At 49.6% G+C, this 26,129-nt stretch overlaps 4 protein-coding genes across 7 annotated transcripts; 2 read left to right on the forward strand and 2 right to left on the reverse strand.

Moving 5' to 3' along the window:
* Window positions 1-186: 186 nt before the first annotated feature.
* On the reverse strand, window positions 187-2,648 carry LOC118545767 (heat shock 70 kDa protein 1). Its single transcript, XM_036108238.2, has one exon. The coding sequence runs from the start codon at window positions 2,513-2,515 to the stop codon at window positions 590-592; it is 1,926 nt and encodes a 641-aa protein (XP_035964131.2). The 5' UTR covers window positions 2,516-2,648; the 3' UTR covers window positions 187-589.
* Window positions 2,649-2,927: 279 nt separating this feature from the next.
* HSPA1L (heat shock protein family A (Hsp70) member 1 like) lies at window positions 2,928-16,563 on the forward strand. 4 transcript variants are annotated; one of them, XM_036108232.2, is made up of 2 exons: window positions 2,928-3,055; window positions 14,329-16,563. In XM_036108232.2, exon 2 carries the CDS (start codon window positions 14,342-14,344, stop codon window positions 16,265-16,267), a length of 1,926 nt encoding a protein of 641 aa, XP_035964125.1. In that variant the 5' UTR covers window positions 2,928-3,055; window positions 14,329-14,341; the 3' UTR covers window positions 16,268-16,563. The 4 variants fall into 4 exon arrangements, with proteins under 4 accessions (XP_035964125.1, XP_035964124.1, XP_035964123.1 ...); XM_036108231.2 differs by lacking the exon at window positions 2,928-3,055 and adding an exon at window positions 12,982-13,044; XM_036108230.2 differs by lacking the exon at window positions 2,928-3,055 and adding an exon at window positions 13,081-13,216.
* Window positions 10,266-12,637, reverse strand: LOC118545766 (heat shock 70 kDa protein 1). The gene has a single exon (XM_036108237.2). The coding sequence runs from the start codon at window positions 12,487-12,489 to the stop codon at window positions 10,564-10,566; it is 1,926 nt and encodes a 641-aa protein (XP_035964130.1). The 5' UTR covers window positions 12,490-12,637; the 3' UTR covers window positions 10,266-10,563.
* Window positions 16,564-18,421: 1,858 nt separating the features above from the next.
* LSM2 (LSM2 homolog, U6 small nuclear RNA and mRNA degradation associated) lies at window positions 18,422-25,569 on the forward strand. The gene is made up of 5 exons (XM_036108167.2): window positions 18,422-18,680; window positions 19,348-19,415; window positions 24,642-24,672; window positions 24,789-24,848; window positions 25,091-25,569. The coding sequence occupies exons 1-5, from the start codon at window positions 18,678-18,680 to the stop codon at window positions 25,214-25,216; spliced, it is 288 nt and encodes a 95-aa protein (XP_035964060.2). The 5' UTR covers window positions 18,422-18,677; the 3' UTR covers window positions 25,217-25,569.
* The last annotated feature ends 560 nt before the right edge of the window (window positions 25,570-26,129 follow it).

A 26,129-nucleotide genomic window follows, 5' to 3' on the forward strand; every position in this document is an offset into this window, starting at 1 on the left:
AAATGGGCACCTGGAATTTTGTTTTCTAGCACAGATGTCATTTATAAACTACAGTTAAGTCCCAACATAAACAGCCAGGTCATGGCTCCTCACAGTGCACGTCTCTTCAGAAGTACGGTCCCTTTCACCGGTCTATGGAATTCAGACATTCCAAGAGTCCAGTACCCCCCTCAAATAAAAACAGACTAATTTTTAACATTTTATTTTTCATCATGAAGTATACAAATTATAAAAAACCAAACCAACCAACCAAAAACGACATTCCATTACTTCCGGGGTTTACATAGCAAAATTGGACAGAGGGTGGCAGTGTTTACTCATTTTACAGGGGGGGGGGGCGGAAAGACAGTACCAATTACTTTAAATGCAAAAATTCTAATGAACAAACTGGTATACCACAAAGAAATTTAAGACAAATACTATCAGGTTACAACCTAACTTTAGAATGAACTGAAATAGTAGAAAACTGAAGGTAGGAAAAAAACCCAGTGCAATAGCAAGGTTCTCAGGTCACTTCGACTTGAAAAGAAACATGGAAAAAAAAAAAAAAAGAAAAGAAAAGAAACATGGAGCAACGAAGGTAAGGACCCTAATCCACCTCCTCAATGGTGGGGCCGGACCCAGAGCCCCCTTTGGGGGCCTGAGCCCCAAAGCCTCCGGCCCCGGGGCCACCCGCCCCCTGGTACAGTCCGGTGATGATGGGGTTACACACCTGCTCCAGCTCCTTCCTCTTGTGCTCAAACTCATCCTTCTCGGCCAAGGTGTTGGCGTCCAGCCAGGAAATCACCTCCTGGCACTTGTCCAGCACCTTCTTCTTGTCGGCCTCGCTGATCTTCCCCTTGAGTCCCTCATCCTCCACGGCACTCTTCATGTTGAAGGCGTAGGACTCCAGGGCGTTCTTGGCAGACACCCTCTCGCGCTGCACCTCGTCCTCGGCTTTGTACTTCTCAGCCTCCTGCACCATGCGCTCGATCTCCTCCTTGCTCAGGCGGCCCTTGTCGTTGGTGATGGTGATCTTGTTGGCCTTGCCCGTGCTCTTGTCCGTGGCCGTGACGTTCAGGATGCCGTTGGCGTCGATGTCGAAGGTCACCTCGATCTGGGGCACTCCCCGGGGGGCCGGGGGGATGCCGCTCAGCTCGAAGCGCCCCAGCAGGTTGTTGTCCCGCGTCATGGCCCTCTCGCCCTCGTACACCTGGATCAGCACGCCAGGCTGGTTGTCCGAGTAGGTGGTGAAGATCTGCGTCTGCTTGGTGGGGATGGTGGAGTTGCGCTTGATCAGGGCGGTCATCACGCCCCCGGCCGTCTCCAGCCCCAGTGACAGCGGAGCCACGTCCAGCAGCAGCAGGTCCTGCACGTTCTCAGACTTGTCCCCCATCAGGATGGCTGCCTGCACCGCCGCCCCGTAGGCCACGGCCTCGTCGGGATTGATGCTCTTGTTGAGGTCGCGCCCATTGAAGAAGTCTTGCAGCAGCTTCTGCACCTTGGGGATGCGGGTGGAGCCCCCCACCAGGACCAGGTCGTGGATCTGGGCCTTGTCCAGCTTGGCGTCGCGCAGCGCCTTCTCCACGGGCTCCAGGGTGCTCCGGAACAGGTCGGAGCACAGCTCCTCGAACCGCGCCCGGGTGATGGACGTGTAGAAGTCGATGCCCTCGAACAGGGAGTCGATCTCCAGGCTGGCCTGGGTGCTGGACGACAGGGTCCTTTTGGCCCTCTCGCAGGCGGTGCGCAGCCGCCTCACGGCCCGCTTGTTCTGGCTGATGTCCTTCTTGTGCTTCCTCTTGAACTCCTCCACGAAGTGGTTCACCAGCCTGTTGTCAAAGTCCTCCCCTCCCAGGTGGGTGTCCCCGGCCGTGGCCTTCACCTCGAAGATGCCGTCGTCGATCGTCAGGATGGACACGTCGAAGGTGCCGCCGCCCAGGTCAAAGATGAGCACGTTGCGCTCTCCCTTGCCGGTCCTGTCCAGGCCGTAGGCGATGGCGGCGGCCGTGGGCTCGTTGATGATCCTCAGCACGTTCAGGCCCGCGATCACCCCCGCGTCCTTGGTGGCCTGGCGCTGCGAGTCGTTGAAGTAGGCCGGCACGGTGATCACCGCGTTGGTCACCGGGTAGCCCAGGTACGCCTCGGCGATCTCCTTCATCTTGGTCAGCACCATGGACGAGATCTCCTCGGGGTAGAACGCCTTGGTCTCCCCCTTGTAGCTCACCTGCACCTTGGGCTTATCTCCGTCGTTGATCACCTGGAAAGGCCAGTGCTTCATGTCCGACTGCACCACCGGGTCGCCGAACTTGCGGCCGATCAGCCGCTTCGCGTCGAACACGGTGTTCTGCGGGTTCAGCGCCACCTGGTTCTTGGCCGCATCCCCGATGAGCCGCTCGGTGTCCGTGAAGGCCACGTAGCTGGGGGTGGTGCGGTTGCCCTGGTCGTTGGCGATGATCTCCACCTTGCCGTGCTGGAACACCCCCACGCAGGAGTAGGTGGTGCCCAGGTCGATGCCGATGGCCGCGGTTTTCGCCATGCCGCTGTCCTGCTCCCTTGCCCCGCGCTCAGGTTCAGGCTTTGTGAAAGGCGGTCGGGATCCGCGACGAGGAGCTCGGTCTTTTCTGAAGCTGCGAACTCGAGAACGTGCGGGATCCGGACGCGGTGGGTCTGCGAAAGTTGCGCTGGCGGACGCCACAGGAGCGCCCGCTGTCTTTTCGGCAGGTTTGCTGTTTGTCAGCGGCTGGGCGGCTCTGTGTTTATAACGCTTCGTCCGGCCCCGCCTTTCCCGTCCTCGGCCAATCGCGGAGCCCTGCGGGCCTGCCAGGTCCGGAATATTCCAGGGGTTTCGTCTCGCGTCCTGCCTCCAGGCTTTCTGGGACCAATCGGCGTCCAGGGTGCCGCCCCTCCCAGAACTCTCCAGACTCTTCTGGGATTCTTGGGAAGGGACCCGAGTCCTAAGGGGAGGGAGGAAAACAGCTGGGATCGGTGATTGTTGATTCCGCCCACCCAGTCTCCTACCCGCTGGCGATGCTGTTCCCTGGTGTTGAAATTGACCAGAAGGACTAGCAAGAGGCTGGTAATTGTAGGGCGGTGAGAGGCTTTGGGGTTCAAACTAGTTTGATGGTTTAAGATAGGATGAAGGGCTACACGACTCCCGGGGATACCCCAAATACAGAAAGTTCCCGAGTTTCTCGAAATGGGTGGGGTATCTGTGGGTCAAAGAGACTCTGATTGGACTGTGGTGCTGACGGACGGGGCCGCGTTTAGGCCCGCTAGTGGATCGGTACAAAGGCCTGGGCTGCCTGAGGATTATTGCCTTGGCTATCCGCGGCGTTTTTCCCACCTTCGATTAAAAAGCGGAAAAGAGAAGGATTATCTAATGCAGTATAGTTTTGACATTTGGGGGATTTGACATTTTGGGGATGGGGAATTTGAATTTTTTAGAAGAAAATCAATCAAGTAAACAGGTGGTTCTTAAACTGGAGAACGTCCCCATCGCCCCGGAAGGAACAAGCTGGGTCAAGGGCGGGGGGAGGGGAAGGGCAGGGCTGGATCTGCTGAACCCATTTGCCTCCGGCTGGGCTCAGGCGAGAGGAAGAAAAAAACTTTCCATAGGACTTCAGCTGTCTTTAAGGCCTTTGGGGCTTTTCTGTTTCCCTGTTCTTCCCAGCCTGTGGGTCTGGGCCACCCCTTTCCCTCTTTTCCGCCTGTTAATTACTGGTTCATACTCAGAACGCAGAATTCGGTCTTCTGCCGAATTCTTTCGCCCTTAGGCTTTCCATCCTTTTTAAATGAAATGCAGAGGATTTCGCCCTTAGGCTTTCCATCCTTTTTAAATGAAATGTAGAGGATGGGGAGCCGGCGAGGGAAGGGTGGGGATGTTCTGTCCTCCTTAACAGCATCATAAACCACAGCTGGTTGCAGGTGGTCCCTTTTAAACAAACTGGTCGGGAATCCTGATACTGGAAGGTGGGAGGAGTTGGTCGGACGCAGGTTCTACTTCCAGCTTCTTTTTTAAAACTTATTTGTCATGCATTTAATTCACCCACTTAGTTTTTTATCCTAGATTCCAACTTCCTGCACGTTATCCTCCCTCCTGCTTTGAAGACAAACACATTTGATCATTCATTCCGCCCCCCCCCCCTTTTAAATCCTTTGCAGGCACGGAGAACCATTTGTTGGCTGCCTGATATGAAAATCTAAGGGACATTAAAGTAACAGCGCCGGGTTCACAACCCACCAAAAATAGACTCATTGCTGTATACACATAGTTGAGCACAGTAAACACAGTGGGAGAAGGCAGTTTTTTGTATGTTTTTATATGAGAAGGCAGTTTTTGATGAAGGGAAGGAATCTAGCTTTTGAACATTTTGCTCAGTCGGAATTGCCTTTACAATCGTGTGTGTGTGCAGGCAAGCGATAACTTTTTTTTTTTTTTTTAACATTCAGATGTGGCTCCCTAATGAGTCACCTCCTAATCTAGTCAAACTGGTCAAACTTAAGGAATTTTCCATTTCTTTATGCAATCTCTGGCGACTCCCCAAGCTTCCGTTTTAGCTGCCCAATGTGTCAACACTTCTAGGGACCCTTAACCTCACCTCCTCCTCCCTCTGGAAGCTTCCTTGCCATTAGCTGCTACTAGAGGCAGTTCTGGATTTACTCGTTCCTTCTCTCCAGATCTGCAATTTAGAATACTTTATTGGCTGGACGCAAAGGGCATCACTGTACCCACTGCCTGGCAGGTAGACATGGTGACAGGACCTCAAATCTTGCTCCTGTTGGTGTAGCAGAAAAAGATCCACTAGAAATAGTTTTCCATGAATCATCAGCTACACCCTATAGCTGATCTACCTTTTGAGTTAAATCTCTGTGTGGACTGGTCTGGAAACCCAAACATCTATATTACTTTCCCATTTCCTGACAAGGAGAGGGTCTCCTGAATTTTGCCTTTTACACTGGATGCCTCCCAAGGCAAAAACCCAGTCACGGGTTTAATTGGTGTCTAAGGTGACTGTAAGAACCCCAAGAGATTTTCCAGAATTTTATTTTGGCTAATTTTGCAATGAGGTTTTTATCAGATTTGGCATTTTAAAGGATCAAGTCTCAGGTTCCCCAAACTGGTGGGGCTGTCAGGTACTTAAAGGGTGGGGAACAAAAGAGAGAGAGCCAAGAACTCTGCGGTGCAGGAAGTATGGAGGAAGTGAGCCTTCATCACCCTGAAGCTGTTGTTGTTTTTTTTCTTCTTCTTCTCTCCTTTTCCCTGCAGTTTCTCAAACAGTAGTCTTCTCCTCAATTCTTTTAGTTTTAAAAGATGGTACAATTCTAAGGTTAGTTAGAAAAAAGCTAAAGAGATAACTGATACGAAATCTAGAGCCAGGCATTTTTAACAAGTCAGTGGCAAAGGCTGCAGTGACTGGGGAGCGCTGCAGATTTCCAGAAGCTTGGGAAAACCTGGGGAAGGGAAAACCTGTGTTTGCATCTGACTCTACTTCCTTGTAAAGGCTGTTTTTCTTCTTCCTCCTTGTCCTCCTTCTTCTTCACCATGCAGTACTTGTAAGTTAACTAACACAAGTCTCTGTATCTCTAAAATAGAATTAACAATATCCATCTTATAGGATGGTAGCATCAGAAATTAATAGGATAATGCTGCTCAGGCCTTAGTTCTGTGACTGGGACAGAGTAGTGCTCAAAAGTTTGCTCCCTTTCTCCTGTCTTTGTTGGGAGCCTACACTCTAGGGTCTGACCTCTCAATCTTTCTTCTTGAGGTGCTTACAAGGTTGGGGACTACTGCCAGGACAATGGCATTACTTTCAATTTACTGGAGAAACTATTAAGATTTTTAGGCAGAGGCCATTCAGCCAAGCCTTTTCGTTTTCAAAGACGAACACAAAAGATCAGAGGCTCAGTGGCTTAGTCAGGTCACTCTGAGAGGTAATTACAGAACTGGTGATTGAGCCTACGTGTCCTCATACTCCCTATTTTGGACTCCTCTCAATGCTGGCATATGCATCCTATCCTTTCATTCTCGAAAGAGAGGAAAACAAATGGCCACAGAAGGGAGTGAAGTGAATGTCAGGGCTCTGTGCGCATTAGGGGCATCACGGGGTTATGTGACCAGCCGGGCCTCCCCTCCTGGCTGCCACTTCTGACTCATGATCATCCCCCGCCCGCTCCTACCTTTCCCACCCTTCCAGGTCTCCCAGCCCCGCCTCCCCTTCCCTTCATAACAGACTGTTAGGTCGGAAAGGGGAAAGCGGGGTGTGTGGGGGGGAGCCCTGTAACTATGGCTAGGTTGGACAAAGTTCACAGAATCTTCTGGAAATTAAATATAGAGCCATGACTAAGCTTGATGTTTTAGGGCGGGGCTGGGGTTTTGGGGGGGTTGGGAACCTCGGACGGGGCAGTTTGTTGAAGAGTGTTCTTACGAGTCAGTCCCCGCCCCCGAACTCAGAAACCTCCAGAAAGTTCCTGACAGCGGTTAAAAGGGGCACCGAGCGGCGGGCGGCGGGTACGGGCGGGGCGGGATACGGGCGGGGGCGGGGGCGGGGGCGGGGGCGGGGCGGGGCGGGGCGGGGGCGGGCCGCAGAGCGCGGAGGCAGCCGCTGGGACCTAGCGGCGGGGCTGGCCGCAGGACTGCCTGGCCGGTACCGGGGTTTTGTGATTGTTTTTTCAAGACGGGATGAAAAAAGAAAAAAGGCGAGATTTTCACAGTTTCTCTCACACTAGGTAATTTATGCGACGAAAGCATGGGAAAGTTTTGTAGCTCCTATAACTAAGCCGGAGGAATCGGGTGGCCGGACGCCAGAAGAGGAGGCCCCCAGAGCCCGAGGCGAGCGCGCACCGGGCCCGGCGGGCACGCGCGGCGGGTGGGTCCCTGCTGGCCTCGCTCTGCCGCCGCCTCACCGCCGGCTGTCGCTCCTCGTCCCCGTGCGGACGTTGGGAGCTGTAAAAAAGGTCAAAGGCCCTGGGAAGTGATTCTCGTCTTCTGGACTCCGTCTTCCCCCCGCCCCAGTGCTCCCCGGTTGTACCCTGTCTTTCGATCCTTGACGGGGCGCGACAAGGACCGGCGGGGCGCGGAGGGGCGGGGCGGGTTCACCCCGGCCTCCGGAATTTGCTCCGCGGCCCGAGCCCTTAGACTTTCTGGGAGCGGTGCTAGGAAAGGGGGCGGGACTGGTGGCGTTGCCCTGTCCCAGTGCAGCGGATTCCCGAGAGGTGACCCAAGGAGACGGATTTAGGGTTTTCAATTAGAGTGAAGGTTGATGACAGTTCCCAATTTTTTATCCCTACCATAAGGATCGCCCCCTCACCTGAAATAACCCCATCTCCTCTTTTATCCGAAAGCCCATGTCCATGCCCACTTCTTTCATATTTATAAAAAGTTTGTTGTTGTTTTGATTACCTTTTTCATTTTTGATGACAATCCTGTTAAACACCAGAAATAACAGTAAGTATATATGTTGCTAATAAAGCAGTATCTTGGATTCAAAAAGCATTTAAAATCAATTGCATTACCATAGCCACTTGCCTTCTGAGGGCTGGCATAGGGAGATAGGTGGGACTGGAAAGGAATTAGGGAAGGTATTTGATTTAAAACATTCTTTCCTCACCCAGTTATGTTTCCTCGATGTACCTTCCTACCCCCAAAGTTTCTTCTGTTACCCAAGACATCCTTTCTCCAGGGATGACACTGCATTCTCTTTGCTTTAAATCTACAATTTTGGGATGCCAGGCTGGCTCAGTCGGTTAAGTGTCTGCCTTTGGCTTAGGTCATGATCCCAGTACTCTGGGATCCAGTACCCCATTGGGCTCCTTGCTCAGCTGGGAGCCTGCTGCTCCCCCTGCTTGTGCACTCTCTCTCTCTCTCTCTCTGACAAAATCTTAAAAAAAAAAAAAAAAACCTACAATTTCATCAGCCTGATCTCCTTTGATGTTACAAAGTGATTATTTCAGTCTTCAGTGCAAGGGTATGCCAGCTATAAGTTCTTATATTGATTTCTTAATAAAGCACCCACTCAATAACGACTAACCGGGCCATAGGAACTTATTTTCACCAGGGTTATTTCTGGAGATTTCCCTAAACTCTCTGATCAAAGGTGTTTGGTAGGTCCTTCCCAATCTCTACCCTTTTCCATCCACCCTCCCTGTCCCCTGCCACCTCTCTCCTAAGTAGTGGTAGTGGCTGCTGGCTTGAAGTCACTGTTATTTGCAAATGACAGTCACAAAATGTTCCTGCAGCTCTGAAGAGGAGGTCCTGTAGCAAATGCGTATCCTCATGAAGACTGATTTACATTGTAGCTAGAGTCCACAGCCCTACAGTTCAACTGTCTTGAAGGTTAAAAGTGCCTTTATAAGCATCTCTTAGTTTTCCATTTCCATATTCCAGGACAAAGTCCACATGTATGTGCCATTCCCAGAATACTGATTTTCTTCAGAGGCTACTATTTACTAAAAGGTTTGGTGGGCTCTGAAGAACACATAAACTCAGAAAATGCTTTTATGGAATGTTGAGTGAGACCATTTTTTAAAAATTGTTTCTGTTGTTGAAGTGAAATTCACATAACATAAAAACCATCTTAAAGTGCACAATTCAGGGGCACCTGGCTGGCTCAGTCTGAAGAGCATGCCACTTGGTCTCAGGGTCACAAGTTCGAGCCCCATGTTGGGTGTAGAGATTACTTTACAAAAAATAAAAAATTAAAAACTAACGAAGTGGACAATTCAGTGGTACCAAGTATACCCACAATGATCTGCAACCACCATCTTGATATATCTTGTTCCAAAACAATTTTGTAACCTCCAGATGCAACTGATTTTTAAAGGGGTTCACTCCCCAAGCCTTGAGGATTGCAGCAGGGCCTTTTCCAACGAGGTGGTGAAGGGGATTATTTCTAGGGAAGGTAGTGCACAGGAAGGAAACCTGTAGTAGGCCTCCCCTCTTCTAAGTTTCCCCATCTTCTAGGTTAACAAATACTAAGCCTTTGTTATCAATCCTAGTGTTTATCTGATGTTATTGTTTGGGATCCCATAAAGTAAAGGCAAAGGGGTAATGATTGTGAAACCCAAGTTAGAACCAACCCAGAACCAGGCATAGTAAAAAAAAAAAAAAAAAAAAAAGTACCGTGAACCTGGGACAGCCTGGCAAAAACTGATGAAACCAGAGTTGGAATCCAGGTTTAACATCTTTGCCAAACTGGAAAATTTTTTAACCACTTAAGTGATTTTAGTTAAGCCAGTAACTTTTAAGTCCTCCCATGTGTTCACTTGTGCAAGTTAGACACTACGTAAACTCAGTGTCGTGGAATGAGGATTCATAAACATAAAGGGCCCTAAAACAGTGCCTGGTACATAAGAGTGCTGAAATATTAGGTCCTTCTGCTGGGGCACCAAACTCAATGACAGTTCCTTGCAGATACTCACTGGGTACTTTTTTTTTTTTAAGATTTTATTTATTTATTTGACAGAGAGACAGCGAGAGAGGGAACATAAGCAGGGGGAGTGGGAGAGGGAGAAGTGGGCTCCTTGGAGAGAGGGAACACAAGCAGAGGGAGTGGGAGAGGGAGAAGCAGGCTCCCCGCTGAGCAGGGAGCCCGATGTGGGGCTCGATCCCAGGACCCTGGGATCATGACCTGAACCAAAGGCATACGCTTAACAACTGAGCCACCCAGGCGTCCCTACTCACTGGGTATTTAAAACGTAAATAACCATTGGCAGAAATGTGACACTTCTATCTCAGTAACCTCTCAGAAATGAGAACTATAGACAGGCATCAGGCCAGACTTTCATTTTAACAAATGAGAAAGAGAGGTCAGCGTGACTAATGCCTAACTGGGCAAGCCAGTGCCAATTTAGGACTCACCTGTTCTTTCATGCTGAAACCAGATTACATAGCATGACTGACGTATCAGGCGAACTTACGGGAATGGGCAGCCAGGACCTTCCCACCTAACTGCCTCTCCCTTCTGTCTTTTGTCAGCTTCTCCAGGAACACCACCCCATTCCCCTTTTCCAGGCCACCCTTACACAGGGTCAACCCCTTCACCAAACTTGAGGCCACTAGGTCAGTAGCCCTTAAATTTTTCTACACCCACAGACCCAACCCACTCAAAATAAGCAGTTTTTTAAAAAAATCTCCCCAAAATGCCATTCGCCTAAAAGAAAGATCACAGTGCAATATATAAACTTAACTTCTCCAGATCCTGGACCATTATCTAAGATACAAATTACCAGTTTTAGACCAAAAAGACAACCTACAAAGACTCTAACCTCAAAATAAAACACAGAAGCAATCAAATTATTCAATTTATTTACTCAGCAGAAAACAGTTAAAACAACATAACAAAAAAAGGCCCGAGTTTGGTGTGGATATTACAAAAAAGAAAGGCACAAACGATGGCAGTATAAATTTTTGCTACCTTTAGACTCTAGAAAAAAAGGAACTTCATGAATTCACCAAAAGAGACAGTTGAAATTAAGCAAACAACTGGCAATGTTGAGAGCTGATGAAACACAGACATGGAAGGCAATGCAAGAGTCCTGAATCCCAACAGTCTCCGACACAAACACAAACAATTTCAGGAAGAAGTCTTAATCCACCTCCTCAATGGTGGGGCCAGACCCAGAGCCCCCTTTGGGGGCCTGAGCCCCAAAGCCTCCGGCCCCGGAGCCACCCGCCCCCTGGTACAGTCCGGTGATGATGGGGTTACACACCTGCTCCAGCTCCTTCCTCTTGTGCTCAAACTCATCCTTCTCGGCCAAGGTGTTGGCATCCAGCCAGGAAATCACCTCCTGGCACTTGTCCAGCACCTTCTTCTTGTCGGCCTCGCTGATCTTCCCCTTGAGTCCCTCATCCTCCACGGCACTCTTCATGTTGAAGGCGTAGGACTCCAGGGCATTCTTGGCAGACACCCTCTCGCGCTGCACCTCGTCCTCGGCTTTGTACTTCTCAGCCTCCTGCACCATGCGCTCGATCTCCTCCTTGCTCAGGCGGCCCTTGTCGTTGGTGATGGTGATCTTGTTGGCCTTGCCCGTGCTCTTGTCCGTGGCTGTGACGTTCAGGATGCCGTTGGCGTCGATGTCGAAGGTCACCTCGATCTGGGGCACTCCCCGGGGGGCCGGGGGGATGCCGCTCAGCTCGAAGCGCCCCAGCAGGTTGTTGTCCCGCGTCATGGCCCTCTCGCCCTCGTACACCTGGATCAGCACGCCAGGCTGGTTGTCCGAGTAGGTGGTGAAGATCTGCGTCTGCTTGGTGGGGATGGTGGAGTTGCGCTTGATCAGGGCGGTCATCACGCCCCCGGCCGTCTCCAGCCCCAGTGACAGCGGAGCCACGTCCAGCAGCAGCAGGTCCTGCACGTTCTCAGACTTGTCCCCCATCAGGATGGCTGCCTGCACCGCCGCCCCGTAGGCCACGGCCTCGTCGGGATTGATGCTCTTGTTGAGGTCGCGCCCATTGAAGAAGTCTTGCAGCAGCTTCTGCACCTTGGGGATGCGGGTGGAGCCCCCCACCAGGACCAGGTCGTGGATCTGGGCCTTGTCCAGCTTGGCGTCGCGCAGCGCCTTCTCCACGGGCTCCAGGGTGCTCCGGAACAGGTCGGAGCACAGCTCCTCGAACCGCGCCCGGGTGATGGACGTGTAGAAGTCGATGCCCTCGAACAGGGAGTCGATCTCCAGGCTGGCCTGGGTGCTGGACGACAGGGTCCTCTTGGCCCTCTCGCAGGCGGTGCGCAGCCGCCTCACGGCCCGCTTGTTCTGGCTGATGTCCTTCTTGTGCTTCCTCTTGAACTCCTCCACGAAGTGGTTCACCAGCCTGTTGTCAAAGTCCTCCCCTCCCAGGTGGGTGTCCCCGGCCGTGGCCTTCACTTCGAAGATGCCGTCGTCGATCGTCAGGATGGACACGTCGAAGGTGCCGCCGCCCAGGTCAAAGATGAGCACGTTGCGCTCTCCCTTGCCGGTCCTGTCCAGGCCGTAGGCGATGGCGGCGGCCGTGGGCTCGTTGATGATCCTCAGCACGTTCAGGCCCGCGATCACCCCCGCGTCCTTGGTGGCCTGGCGCTGCGAGTCGTTGAAGTAGGCCGGCACGGTGATCACCGCGTTGGTCACCGGGTAGCCCAGGTACGCCTCGGCGATCTCCTTCATCTTGGTCAGCACCATGGACGAGATCTCCTCGGGGTAGAACGCCTTGGTCTCCCCCTTGTAGCTCACCTGCACCTTGGGCTTATCTCCGTCGTTGATCACCTGGAAAGGCCAGTGCTTCATGTCCGACTGCACCACCGGGTCGCCGAACTTGCGGCCGATCAGCCGCTTCGCGTCGAACACGGTGTTCTGCGGGTTCAGCGCCACCTGGTTCTTGGCCGCATCCCCGATGAGCCGCTCGGTGTCCGTGAAGGCCACGTAGCTGGGGGTGGTGCGGTTGCCCTGGTCGTTGGCGATGATCTCCACCTTGCCGTGCTGGAACACCCCCACGCAGGAGTAGGTGGTGCCCAGGTCGATGCCGATGGCCGCGGTTTTCGCCATGCCGCTGTCCTGCTCCCTTGCCCCGCGCTCAGGTTCAGGCTTTGTGAAAGGCGGTCGGGATCCGCGACGAGGAGTTCGGTCTTTTCTGAAGCTGCGAACTCGAGAACGTGCGGGATCCGGACGCGGTGGGTCTGCGAAAGTTGCGCTGGCGGACGCCACAGGAGCGCCCGCTGTCTTTTCGGCAGGTTTGCTGTTTGTCAGCGGCTCGGCGGCTCTGTGTTTATAACGCTTCGTCCGGCCCCGCCTTTCCCGTCCTCGGCCAATCGCGGAGCCCTGCGGGCCTGCCAGGTCCGGAATATTCCAGGGGTTTCGTCTCGCGTCCTGCCTCCAGGCTTTCTGGGACCAATCGGCGTCCAGGGTGCCGCCCCTCCCAGAACTCTCCAGACTCTTCTGGGGCTTGCTGAGGCTGGCAAGGCTTCGGGGAGGGTGGGGTCGGTGCGAGGAGGTGGGAGGGGCTGGGAGGGGCTGGGAGGGAGGGAGGCAGGGTGGGGGCGGCAGTGTTGACGCTGCTCCCCTAGACGCGTTACAATGGGGGTGCTGCCTCTGACCTCATGGGTTAGTAAGCAATCGGGATGGTAGGACCGGAGTCCGCTCAAAGTTGTAGGGCGGGGCGGGTGGGGGGTGGGGGAACACCGGCTGCGCATTTTGGATGTTGAAGGAGCCCCCACCCTCAGGGGCTCCGCAATCAGAACATTATCAAACTGGATCGAAGGCGGCGGGACAATAGGTGAGCCTGGAGGGCTCTCACTGAAATGGAATGGCAGTAGGCAAAATTAATAGATCCGTGTTTGAGAAAGTGCTGGAACGTTCTATAGTTTTAGTCTAAGGTAATGGGGTATTGACCATCAGGGAAGGGGAATCCTTTGGTAAGAGCCAAGGTGGGTGGGATTTGTCAGTGGGGCTGGAAAGAGGTGGGGGAGCTGATCTGTTAGTGTCTTTAGATAGGAGTTATTCGAGAGACTGGAGAAAGATTGCTTGTTGGCGCTCAGTCTCGTCTGAGAAAGTTTGTGAGGGTTTGATTGGGTTCCAAGCAGCCATTTTCAGACTGGCCCAATATTACTCCCGACAAATCCCTAATTGAGGGTAAGGGAGCTGTGGAAGGTAGCTAAATCGAAGTGTGGAGATTAATGTCTCCTGAGGAGACCAGAATATAAAATAATCTTAGTTCAGCAGGAGGACAGGTACAATCGCAGAATAAACATCACAGATAGTTAGGCCCTGTGAAAATTGAACACAGTATATGCTAACTGCCTCCCATTTGCTTCCAGTTGGCTAAGAATACTTTAGTCCAAAAAGCACTCTCTGTGAAAGAAGGGACTGGAAAAAGATACTTGTACACCGAATTTATGGCAGCATTATTCACAATAGCCATAAGGTAGAAGCAGCCAAGTGTCCAAGGAGGGAATGAATAAATAAGCAAAATGTGTTATATACTTATAATGAATATTATTCAGCTTTAAGAAGTAAAGAAACTGACACATGCTGTAACATAGATGAACTTTGAGGATATCTTTCTATGTGAAATAAGCCAGTCACAAAGAAGAAATTGCTATGTAATTCTATTAATAGTAGTCGAACTGATAGAGACAGAAAGTAGAATAGTAGTTGCCGGAGAGAGGAGGGGAATGGAGAGTGGCTTTAATGGGTATAGAATTTCAGGTTTGCAAGTTAAAAAGTTTTCTGGAGGTTGGTCAACAATATGAATGAACTTACCGCTGAACAGGACACTTAAAAAACAGTTAAGATGGTAAATTTCAAATTATGTGTATTTTACCACAATTGAAAGTAATAAAATAAAAAAGCACTGTGCCAAAACTTTACCTCATTTTTTCTTCTCAGGCCTCGGAAGACCATGGCTGCTGCTAAGGGAATGGCCATCGGCATCGACCTGGGCACCACCTACTCCTGCGTGGGGGTGTTCCAGCACGGCAAGGTGGAGATCATTGCCAACGACCAGGGCAACCGCACCACCCCCAGCTACGTGGCCTTCACGGACACCGAGCGGCTCATTGGGGATGCTGCCAAGAACCAGGTAGCCATGAATCCGCAGAACACTGTCTTTGATGCCAAACGTCTGATTGGCAGGAAGTTTAATGATCCTGTGGTGCAATCAGATATGAAACTTTGGCCTTTTCAAGTAATCAATGAAGGAGGCAAGCCCAAGGTATTGGTGTCATACAAAGGGGAGAAAAAAGCTTTCTATCCTGAGGAAATCTCTTCTATGGTACTGACAAAGATGAAGGAGACTGCTGAGGCTTTTTTGGGCCACCCCATTACCAATGCTGTGATCACTGTACCAGCCTATTTCAATGATTCTCAACGCCAGGCCACCAAGGATGCAGGCGTGATTGCAGGTCTCAATGTGCTAAGAATTATCAATGAACCCACAGCTGCTGCCATTGCGTATGGCTTAGATAAAGCAGGTCAGGGAGAGCGACATGTCTTGATCTTTGATCTAGGTGGAGGCACATTTGATGTGTCCATCCTGACCATAGATGATGGAATTTTTGAGGTGAAGGCCACAGCTGGGGACACCCACCTGGGAGGGGAGGACTTTGACAACAGGCTGGTGAGCCACTTCGTGGAGGAGTTCAAGAGGAAGCACAAGAAGGACATCAGCCAGAACAAGCGGGCCGTGAGGCGGCTGCGCACCGCCTGTGAGAGGGCCAAGAGGACCCTGTCGTCCAGCACCCAGGCCAACTTGGAAATTGATTCACTTTATGAAGGTATTGACTTCTACACGTCCATCACTAGAGCCCGGTTTGAAGAGTTGTGTGCAGACCTGTTTAGAGGCACTCTGGAACCTGTGGAGAAGGCTCTTCGGGATGCCAAGATGGATAAGGCTAAGATCCATGACATTGTGTTAGTGGGGGGCTCCACTCGTATCCCTAAGGTTCAGAGGCTGCTGCAGGACTACTTTAATGGTCGTGATCTCAACAAGAGCATCAACCCTGACGAGGCCGTGGCCTATGGGGCAGCGGTGCAGGCAGCCATCCTGATGGGGGACAAGTCTGAAAAGGTACAGGATCTGCTTTTGTTGGATGTGGCTCCCTTGTCCCTAGGGTTGGAAACGGCTGGGGGCGTCATGACGGTCCTGATCAAGCGCAACTCCACCATCCCCACCAAGCAGACGCAGATCTTCACCACCTATTCAGATAATCAGCCTGGGGTATTGATCCAGGTGTATGAGGGCGAGAGGGCCATGACCCGAGACAACAACCTCCTGGGGCGCTTTGACCTGACTGGAATCCCTCCTGCACCCAGGGGAGTGCCCCAGATCGAGGTGACCTTTGACATCGATGCCAATGGTATTCTCAATGTAACAGCCATGGACAAGAGCACAGGCAAGGCCAATAAGATCACCATCACCAATGACAAGGGCCGCCTGAGCAAGGAGGAGATTGAGCGCATGGTTCTGGATGCTGAGAAGTATAAAGCGGAGGATGAGGTCCAGAGAGAGAAAATCTCTGCAAAAAATGCTTTAGAATCTTATGCTTTTAACATGAAGAGTGCTGTGAGTGATGAAGGCTTGAAGGGCAAGATTAGTGAGTCTGATAAAAAGAAAATACTGGATAAATGTAATGAGGTCCTTTCGTGGCTGGAGGCCAATCAACTGGCTGAGAAAGAGGAGTTTGATCATAAGAGAAAGGAATTGGAGCAGGTGTGTAACCCAATCATCACAAAACTCTACCAGGGAGGATGCACCGGGCCTTCCTGTGGGACGGGGTATACTCCTGGAAGGGCTGCCACAGGCCCCACCATTGAAGAAGTAGATTAATCTTATCTGGAGCTGGAGGGTTCTAGGGTGCCTCTAAGGTGAATTTTGTTGCCCTCATCTTCAAACATTGTTATGATTACTGAATTGACTGTCCTGGACCTAAGTTACCATCCCTTCGGATTCTGACAAAAGAGTCTTGTATACCATCTTTTCACAATCCATGTTTCTGACTCTTAGGAAAACTAGGCCCCTCTGAACCATTTGATGAATTCGAATGTCATTTATTTCCGATCTCCCCAACTTTCTTCCTGTGTGGATGGTTTAATGTCACTCAGTAAATTTGTTCCTAAAACAAATTTCTTCTGGTATCTTTATTGATTTACTATTTTTAAGTTTATTATTTTTTTATTTTTATTTTTTTTTTTTTTTTTTTTTTTTTTTAAAGATTTTATTTATTTATTTGAGAGAGAGAATGAGAGACAGAGAGCATGAGAGGGAGGAGGGTCAGAGGGAGAAGCAGACTCCCCGCCGAGCAGGGAGCCCGATGCGGGACTCGATCCCGGGACTCCAGGATCATGACCTGAGCCGAAGGCAGTCGCTTAACCAACTGAGCCACCCAGGCGCCCATATTTTTTTATTTTTAAAGATTTATTTTAGAGAGAGCATGCACATACGCGTGAGTATATGTGAGAACGCTGAGGGGAGGAACAGAGGAGAGAGAAACCCTAGCAGACTCCACACTGAGCTCAGAGCCTGATGTGGGCTCCATCCCACCACCCTGAGATCATGACCTCAGCCGAAACCAAGAGTCGGATGCCCAAATGACTGAGCCACCCAGGAGCCCCTATTTTTTTAAATTAATTTATTTAAGTCATCTCTACACCCACTGTGGGGCTCAAACTCATGACCCCGAGATGAAGAGTCATGTGCTCTTCTGAGCCAGCCAGGCACCCCTCTTCTGGTATCTTTATAGACTGTGAGCGTACCTTGAAAAGTAAGGTAAAGAAGATTTCATGAAGAGTGTGAGTGTGGTCTGATTGTGAAATCATTGTGAATGATTAAACTGGTAAGGGGAAAGTACTTGAATTATCATGAACTAATTGTTTCAAGCAGGAAAATAACTTTTTTTTTTTTAAAGATTTTATTTTTTATTTGACAGAGAGAGACACAGCGAGAGAGGGAACACAAGCAGGGGGAGTGGGGGAGGGAGAAGCAGGCTTCCCGCGGAGCAGGGAGCCGGATGCGGGGCTCGATGCGGGGCTCGATGCGGGGCTCGATGCGGGGCTCGATGCGGGGCTCGATCCCAGGACCCTGGGACCATGACCTGAGCTGAAGGCAGACGCTTAACGACTGAGCCACCCAGGCGCCCCAGGAAAATAACTTTTGATCATCAGGCACCTTTAGCTCCAGCTAGAGCAGTTGCTCTCTATAGTTTCTGCTTGTACTCAGTGATAGACTGGTTTAGGTGCTTAGGGTTTAACTGGGGGGAACAAACTTCTGCTTGATGTCCTTATGACATTTATAGGTGGGGTCTAGGACACCCAACATCTGTGTACTCAGAGAATCTATTATTACATCCTTTACATGCAGAAAACATTTTTACAACAAACTGCTGACGTATGGATACTTTTCTGCAAGATGAGAAATGGATTTAGTAGTCTTATTCCTTGAAAAAAGTATTTTCACCTATTGTGTCATAATATCACATCTTTATAAAACCCTTAGGGGCATGAGTATAGAAGTCTGTGTAACTGTGCACTTGTGTCCTTTAGTGTTTGAGGGGGCATATTTGGAAGTGAAATATTAGAATAGGAATTTCTACCCCTGAGCAAGCTTCTCTTTGGTTTTACTCAGTCCTTTACAGGACAGCCCTAGGCAAAAGGGTGTAAGAAACATGGACTGAGATTGGGTCCTTGGGAGAAAAATGTTTATTGGGAACCTTTGATAAAATCAAGATTAGTGCTCTGGCTCCTAATCTCGGCGACTCTGCAACATTTTATTTTATTTTTTATCGAAGTGTAACGGATATAGAAAAGTGCACAAGTCAGGAGTTTTCCCAAGTTCCTCGACAGTTTTCAAAAGAGTGTCTGTAGGGTGTTAGCACCGTGGGCGGCACTATGAAGTAAAAACCCCGAAGAGGCGAGGAGCCTCTTCAAAACTCGGTAACAGCTCGGGCTCGCGCCTGCGTGGTGAAAGCCCGCCACTCCGGGAGGAAGTGGGAAGGCAGGAAGACCCGCCCCTTTCCCGGCTTAAACGCCCCCTCGGCTCTCCCCTGCCGGCTTTCCCGGAGCCGCGAGTCCGCCGCGCGCGCCTGTCATTACTCAGAGCTTCCGCGGCTTTTCTCGCTGCGCCTGCGCGATTCCGTCCCGTCCCACGCGCGGGCTCGCTTCCCGGTTGCCGCCCGGCCTCAGGCCTGCGGTTCCCTGCCTTCGCCTTCCCGGTCCGGCCGGCAGCCCGCGGCTTGAGCACCATGGTAGGTACCGTGACGTCACAAGGGGGCGCCCTGGGGGAGCGCGGGTGGGCCGGACGGTTGGAGACGGCGCGCGGGAGGGGGGGGGTCGGGGGGTCGTCTAGGCTCTGACCCTCAGGGCCGGAGTTGGGCCCTGGGGTTTGCCCTCTGTTCTTAGTTCCTACGCCACGCATTCTGGGGGGACACACTTGGGAGCAAATGGGATTTTTTTTTTCCCTTATGCGGGGAAAAAAACAAAAGAAACGCGCGAGAGAGTTGGGGACAGGAGGGGAGGGAAGAGCTAGACCTCAGGGAGTATTTCTGTGACGGAGGCCAGGCTTTGGGAGGGTGAGAACATCGGGATGCTTTCTACAATTCTGCCCACTGGGAGTGGGGGGTTGCGGGGGTGGGCAAGAGCCCAGGAGAGGTGGTCGATTGAGAGACCGACCCGGAGAGCCCGAGGGGTGCCGGGCAGAGCGTCTTTCTGGAGCTTTAAGTCATGCTCAGTGAAGTGTATTTGGGCTCCAGCCGGTCATCCCTGTCAGAGTGTTGTTTCCCGTAAAGTTTTGAGAACTGCCAGAGATGTGGTGGAGATCCCAATACCAGTATTTGGGAATACTAGCAGAGGGGGGGACACTCCTTCCTACCGTGTACCGTCCCAGGTGATGGTTTTTCCTCTCTCGCCCAATAGCTCTTCTATTCCTTTTTCAAGTCCCTGGTGGGCAAGGATGTGGTCGTGGAACTCAAGAATGACCTGAGGTAGGCACCTGTTCGAGCAAGTCCGTAGGGGGTGGGTAAATGCGGGGTTCTGGAACCTCTTTGACAAGTATTATTTGAGGGCTGGACAAAGTGGGAGAGATACAAAAGAAATAAATGACCTGTGCCTTAAGCTTAAAGTACTAGAGAGCCGTCAGAGGGCAGAGGCATCAATAAATTTTTTTTAACAAAATGAACATAGTTTTGTTTTTTCTGATTATTTACTCCTTTGACCCAATTATAGAAATGTATGAATCAGTTTCACAAGTAAAGGTGTATCACAGAGGTGTTTGTGGTTTTATTTGCAATAGCCAAAAATTGGAAGCAAATAGTCATCTATAGGGAATGGGTTAATTAAGTTGTGGCACTTCCATAATATACAGCTGTCATAGAGGAATAAGATGTATTGATACGGAGAGCTGTTGCAGAATAGTCGATGTGGCACAATCTCCATTTTGTTAAAGAAAATGTAAAGGATAAACCAAAGACCAGTGCAGTCCCGTATGTCTGTACTGCTTTTACAGCCTCTACCCCCTTCTGTCATTAGCTCCTAATTAGCGTCCAGGACATGGATAAATGCTGTATCCTTGGAGAGACTTTTTTCCTGGTCCTTCTCGCCAAGTAGTATCTGTCATACAGTCTCTTTTTTTCCTAGTGTGTGCTTCTCAAATTGTGATTTCATAAAAGTATGTTTATTGTTTACGGCCTGTCCTTCCTACAGGGCCAGGACCATGTTTAAGCTCACCTTTGTGTACCTAATGTCTACCATAGACCTGGTATATCGTAGGTGCTTAATAAGTGTGTGCTGAATGAAAGAAAAATAGCTAACATTTGGGAACATCCTATCAATTAAGCACTATTCTGAATACATTTATTAACTCATTTAATTCTCGTAAGAACTCTATAGGACACATACTGTTACTGCTATCTTAAACATGAGGAAACTGAAGCATAGATAGGTTAAGAAACTTGCTCAAGTCTACACAACTAGTAGATGACACAGCCAGAACTGAAGTCCAGTTCTGTCTGGTGTGCGCACATTTGCGCACTCTCCCTTATAAATTAAAAACGATCGGTCAGAGAAAGACAAATACCATACTCGTATGTGGAATTTAAGAAACAAAACAGATGAACATGGGGAAAGAAAAGATAGAGGCAAACCAGAAAACAAACTTTTTTTTTTTAAGAATTTATTTATTTATTTGACAGAACGAGAGAGGGAGAGAGCACAAGCAGGGGGAGCGGCAGCAGAGGGAGAGGGAGAAGCAGGCTTCCCCCTGACCAGGGAGCCCGATGTGGGGCTCAATCCCAGGACCCCGGGATCAGGACCTGAGCCAAAGGCAGACACTTAACCAACTGAGCCACCCAGGCGCCCGCAGAAAACAAACTCTTAACTATGAGAACAAACAGGATTGCTGGAGGGGAGGTGGGTGTGGGGGCATGGATTTGATGGGTATTAAGGACCGACACTTGCTGTGATGAACCCTGGGTACTCTGTGTTAGTGATGAATCACTAAATTCTACGCCTGAAGCGAACATTTCACTGTATGTTAACTAACTGGAATTTAAATAAAAACTTGAAAAAAAGATAAAAACGGGGTCATATTCTTTTTTTTTTTTTTAAAGATTTTATTTATTTGACAGAGACACAGAGTGAGAGGGAACACAAGCAGGGGGAGTGGGAGAGCGAGAAGCCGGCTTCCCACAGAGCAGGGAGCCCGATGTGGGGCTCGATCCCAGGACCCTGGGATCATGACCTGAGCAGAAGGCAGATGCTTAATGACTGAGCCACCCAGGCACCCCTGGGGTCATATTCTTTATGCAACTGTGAAACCTGCTTTTCATTTGGCAGTATGTTGTGGATATTTTCCATGTCAATAAAGTTGATCTTTAACATTTTTTTTTTTTAAGATTTTATTTATTTATTTGACAGCGAGATAGCACAAGTAGGCAGAGCGGCAGGCAGAGGGAGAGGGAGAAGCAGGCTTCCCGCTGAGCGGGGAGCCCGATGTGGGGCTTGATCCCAGGATCCTGGGATCATGACCTGAGCAGAAGGCAGACGCTTAATCGACTGAGCCACCCAGGCGCCCGATCTTTAATATTCTTAATGTCTGTATGGCATTTTTATTAGCTGGTGGGAACTAATTTAATCAAGACTTTGCTGTTGGACATTTAGGTTGTTTCCAGTTTCTTGCTTTTACAAACGATGCTGCCCTGGACATCCTTATGTGTGCAACTTTGTACACATCTTTCTTTAGGAAAAAAAGTCCTTTAAAAAAATTCTTTAAATGAAGTATACATTTAAAGTATTATTACATGGGGCGCCTGGGTGGCTCAGTCGTTAAGCGTCTGCCTTCGGCTCAGGTCATGATCCCAGGATGCTGGGATCGAGCCCCACATCGGGCTTCCTGCTCCGCGGGGAAGCCTGCTTCTCCCTCTCCCACTCCCCCTGCTTGTGTTTCCTCTCTCACTGTGTCTCTCTCTGTCAAATAAATAAAATCTTTAAAAAAAGAAAAAATAAAGTATTGTTACTTATTACCTGACTCTCCTTTAGAAACTTCTATTTATTTATTTAATTTTCTCAATTTTCAATTTAAATTCCAGTTAACATAAAGAGTAATTTAGTTTCAGGTGTAGAATTTAGTGACTCATCACTTACAGTCAGCACCCAGTGCTCATCACAAGTGTTCTTCTTAATACCTAACTTTTTAAAAAATATTTTATTTTTAAGTAATCTCTATACCCAAGGTGGGGCTCAAACCCACAACCCTGAGGTCAAGAGTTGCATGTTTTAATAGACTGAGCCAGCCAGGCGCCCCTTCTTTAGAAACTTTGAATCAGTGTATCCCCGTACCCCCCTGCCCCCAATAGTATCTCCCACGTTTCTTTGTGAGATAATTTCTCAGCGTGGGAAACATTGACATGGTATTGATGGCATATAGATTGGGGCCATATAGCGAGACAAGAATGGAAGTCAGAACCACCTAGGCAATTCTATGAGATGATTTGTTTTTGGTTTTCCTCTTCTCTCCTTTCTGGGTCTTCCACATGGCAAGAATAACTTATGTTATAGCCCCATATCCTAAAACAGGGACAAGATTTAAAGGTAGTCCACTGGTATAGGAAAAGAGCTTTCTCTCATGCTTCTTGTCAGACCATTGTTGTGCCAGATATTAAGAGACAGAATGAAATGACACCACCTGTGCAGTTTCAAAAGTCACTTCACCGCTGCAGATGGTAATAGGGTGTTGTCAGAGTCTTCCCAGCAGCCAAGGGGTGTGGGGAAACCACCACTGAGGAAGTGTGTCTCTCAGGCAGTGGATTTTAAAGACTTAGAATTTAACAAAAATTGGGGTCCAACAGAGAACCACCAGCTTTATTTTTGGCAAGATAAGGACTTTTTTTTTTTTTTTCTTAAGATTTATTTTAGAGAGTGAGGGAGAGAGAGAGTCTTCTTTTTTTTAGAGGGGCAGAGGGAAGAGGAGGGAGAAAAGCAGATTCCATGCTCAGTGTGAGCCCCATGCTGGGCTCGATCTCAATCCTGAGATCATGACCTGAGCCAAAATCAAGAAATTAAGAGTCCAGCACTTAACCAACTGAGCAACCCAGGCACCCCAGGGCCTTAAGCAGACTGAGCGTGGAGCCTGATGCAGGGCTCAATCTCATGACCCTGAGATCAAGACCTGAAAGCTGAGCGCAGAGCCTGATGTGGAGCTCGATCTCATGGCCCTGAGATCACGACCTGAAGACCTGAAAGTGGCTGAAACCAAGAGTCTGACGCTTTTTTTCCCCAATATTTTGTTTTCTTTACAATTCTTTTTTTTAAGATTTTATTTATTTGAGAGAGAGACAGAGCATGAACGGGGGGAGGAGGCAAAGGGAGAGGGAGAAGCAGACTTCCCACTGAGCAGGGAGCCTGACGCGGGGCTTGATCCCAGGACCCTGGGATCGTGACCTGAGTGGAAGGCAGACACTTAACCTACTGAGCCACCCAGGTGCCCTCAAGAGTCTGATGCTTAAGCAACTGCACATTATAATCATTTCATTAAAATTTTTTTAATAACAAATCGCAAGGGCAATTAAAGAGTTATTCTTAGGGAAGAAAATACTGACAACCTTTAGCATACTACATACACACTCAACACAATGCTATACTAACCTGTGTTTCTTTTTTTTTTTAAAGATTTTATTTATTTGACAGAGAGAGACACAGTGAGAGAGGGAACACAAGCAGGGAGAGTGGGAGAGGGAGAAGCAGGCCTCCCGCAGAGCAGGGAGCCCGATGTGGGGCTCAATCCCAGGACCCTGGGATCATGACCTGAGCTGAAGGCAGACGCTTAACGACTGAGCCACCCAGGCGCCCCTAACCTGTGTTTCTTTATCTCAGACTTGTAAAACTTTTGAGCACACATCAGTGTTTGAGAACCACAGTTCTAAGGAACATAGAATCTGGTGATGACATGTAGGTGGTTAGGGTAAAGGTGGCCAGGATTGAGGTGTAATTAGACCTTGGCTTGTAGAAGTCAAACTAGAAAGAATTATAGAGATCTTAGGAAAATGTTGCCAAATGATGGGTACATGGGTCATGGAGGATGGTGAAGTACAGCTCAGGATTTGAGGTTGTGAGACTGTTGAGGCCATTGACAGAAAGTAAAGAAGTTGGGAGAGAGGTAGCATGACTTGGAGCCCTGGTGTTCTGAAACATTTCAGAGGGCCCAGGGACTGAGGAAGGGAGAGGACATCCCTGTGCCTGCATCATCAAGAACGATGTTAAGCTACTTTGTCTACTTTACATATGGGGTTCCAGTAAATGTTTGAAAATAGCTGATGGTTTGGGGATCAGACCGATGTGAACTCAAGTCCCTGTTTCTTCTACACTTGGGCACATTACACAATCTCTGAGCCCCTGTTTGGTAATAGCTACCTTGTGAAGTAGCTGTAAAGATTGCAAATACTATGTGGAACACAGGCCTAGTTTATAACAGTTGTTTAATACTAACTGCTAAGAGTGCCTTGGTTTTAGAAGATGTGAGGTCTAAAATAACACACTGCAATAAATGCATTGTCTTTCTTGTTCCTGGGCTTAGGAATGCCCCATTTGGTTCTCCCTTTTCTGGCTCCCTCAAACCTTGACTTCTCCCAGCCATGTTCTTATCCATGCTCTGAAGTCATCTCTCTGTTGATTTTGGTGTAAACTGATTTGGTTCTTTCCTCCTTTTCCCCCAACAGCATCTGTGGAACCCTCCATTCTGTGGATCAGGTAAGATATGAGGGAGCCTAGAATGGGGTCTCGGGGAAGGAGAGGGGAGAGTTTCAGGGCTGGGTACTTGCATCTGGTCTCTAGCGCTAATGACGGTGTTCATCTTCTTTTCTTAGTACCTCAACATCAAACTAACTGACATCAGTGTTACAGACCCTGAGAAATATCCTCACATGGTGAGTTGGTGATGGTGAAGAGGAAACAAAAGCAGGACGCTCCTGGGTGGATACCTGACATTCTTTTTTTAAAGATTTTATTTTATTTATTTGAGAGAGAGAGCACGCGCGAGAGTGAAGCACCCTGAGATCACTATCTGAGCCAAAATCAAGAGTCAGGTGCCCAACTGACTAGGCCACCCAGGCGCCCCAGACAGTGGACAATTTTCAGGGTGTTTTCTTATTTGTCTTTCTTGGTCTAGTTATCAGTGAAGAACTGCTTCATCCGGGGCTCAGTGGTCCGCTATGTGCAGCTGCCGGCAGATGAGGTGGACACACAGTTGCTACAGGACGCAGCAAGGAAGGAGGCCCTGCAGCAGAAACAGTGATGGTCCCTCCTCCCCTCCCTGTCCCTCTTCTGTTGGTGACCTTTCACCTCAAGTCGCAGCCCAGGACCCCTCCCTCCCGTATTTGAGGGGTTTTTGTCTTTTTTTTTTTTTTTCCCTTTAAGGGAAGAGTGGATGAGAATAATAGTGGGGAACAGCTCTCCTCTGTTGAGGAGGGGAGGATAAGTAGGCTGGGGAACTGCAAAGCCTGCCTTGTCCTCAGCACCTGCCTTTCTCACTCCTTCCCAGGATATGGTGGGAGAATCTCCTAGATCTCTCCAGGGCAGCATGTGATTCATTTTGGGGGTGGAAGGAATCTGTCCCGCATCGGGAATAAACTTATGATACACATTTGAGTTCTGGTTCTGCATGTGTTTTGGGAAGGAGCCTGGAGGGTGGGAAAGGAATGTTGAATTCATCCAAGCCCTGCTACTCTATGACCCCAGCCAAGAGTCCAGCCCAACTTCCCAGCATTGTCTGCCACTCTTCTCCCTGGTATGAACCATATAATCCCTCACCTGGGCTACACCATGTTTCTTGAACATGCCCCCACCTGTATGGCTTGCCTACGGTCTGCTCGTACTGTACCCACAAGGAGTACTTGCCGCCTGTCCATCTCTGTCCTGTTAACCTGACAGTTAATGAGACACCAAAATGCATTTGATGCTGCCGGACTGCCTGCCTCCTCAACCCAGCCAAATCGCTACACGCTTGCTGAATATAACGGATTAATACGAGTGGCATCATTTTTATTGTGGAGCGTTAGAATTGGGAACGAACCAAACTGGCTCCTTCAGCGGACAGGAGTTTCCTCTCCGCATGAGTGCTCGGTACTAAAGGACCTTCCGGGCCGTCCAGCGGGACGCCTGCTTCTGCGGGAGGCACCGACGCTCCGGGAGCAGGCTGGGCGCCCCCG

The sequence above is a fragment of the Halichoerus grypus genome, chromosome 9 (genome assembly GCF_964656455.1).
Source record: "Halichoerus grypus chromosome 9, mHalGry1.hap1.1, whole genome shotgun sequence".
Taxonomy (NCBI): domain Eukaryota; kingdom Metazoa; phylum Chordata; class Mammalia; order Carnivora; family Phocidae; genus Halichoerus; species Halichoerus grypus.

Excerpts from the sequence above, each read along its gene's own strand:
- LOC118545767 (XM_036108238.2), bottom strand. The coding sequence starts at position 2,515 with ATGGCGAAAACCGCGGCCATCGGCATCGACCTGGGCACCACCTACTCC.
- LSM2 (XM_036108167.2), top strand. Across the intron at positions 19,416-24,641 it reads GAACTCAAGAATGACCTGAG|CATCTGTGGAACCCTCCATT; the intron begins GTAGGCACCTGT and ends TTCCCCCAACAG. Across the intron at positions 24,673-24,788 it reads CCCTCCATTCTGTGGATCAG|TACCTCAACATCAAACTAAC; the intron begins GTAAGATATGAG and ends TTCTTTTCTTAG.
- LOC118545766 (XM_036108237.2), bottom strand. The coding sequence starts at position 12,489 with ATGGCGAAAACCGCGGCCATCGGCATCGACCTGGGCACCACCTACTCC.
- HSPA1L (XM_036108229.2), top strand. The coding sequence starts at position 14,193 with ATGAACTTACCGCTGAACAGGACACTTAAAAAACAGTTAAGATG. Across the intron at positions 14,237-14,328 it reads CTTAAAAAACAGTTAAGATG|GCCTCGGAAGACCATGGCTG; the intron begins GTAAATTTCAAA and ends TTTTCTTCTCAG.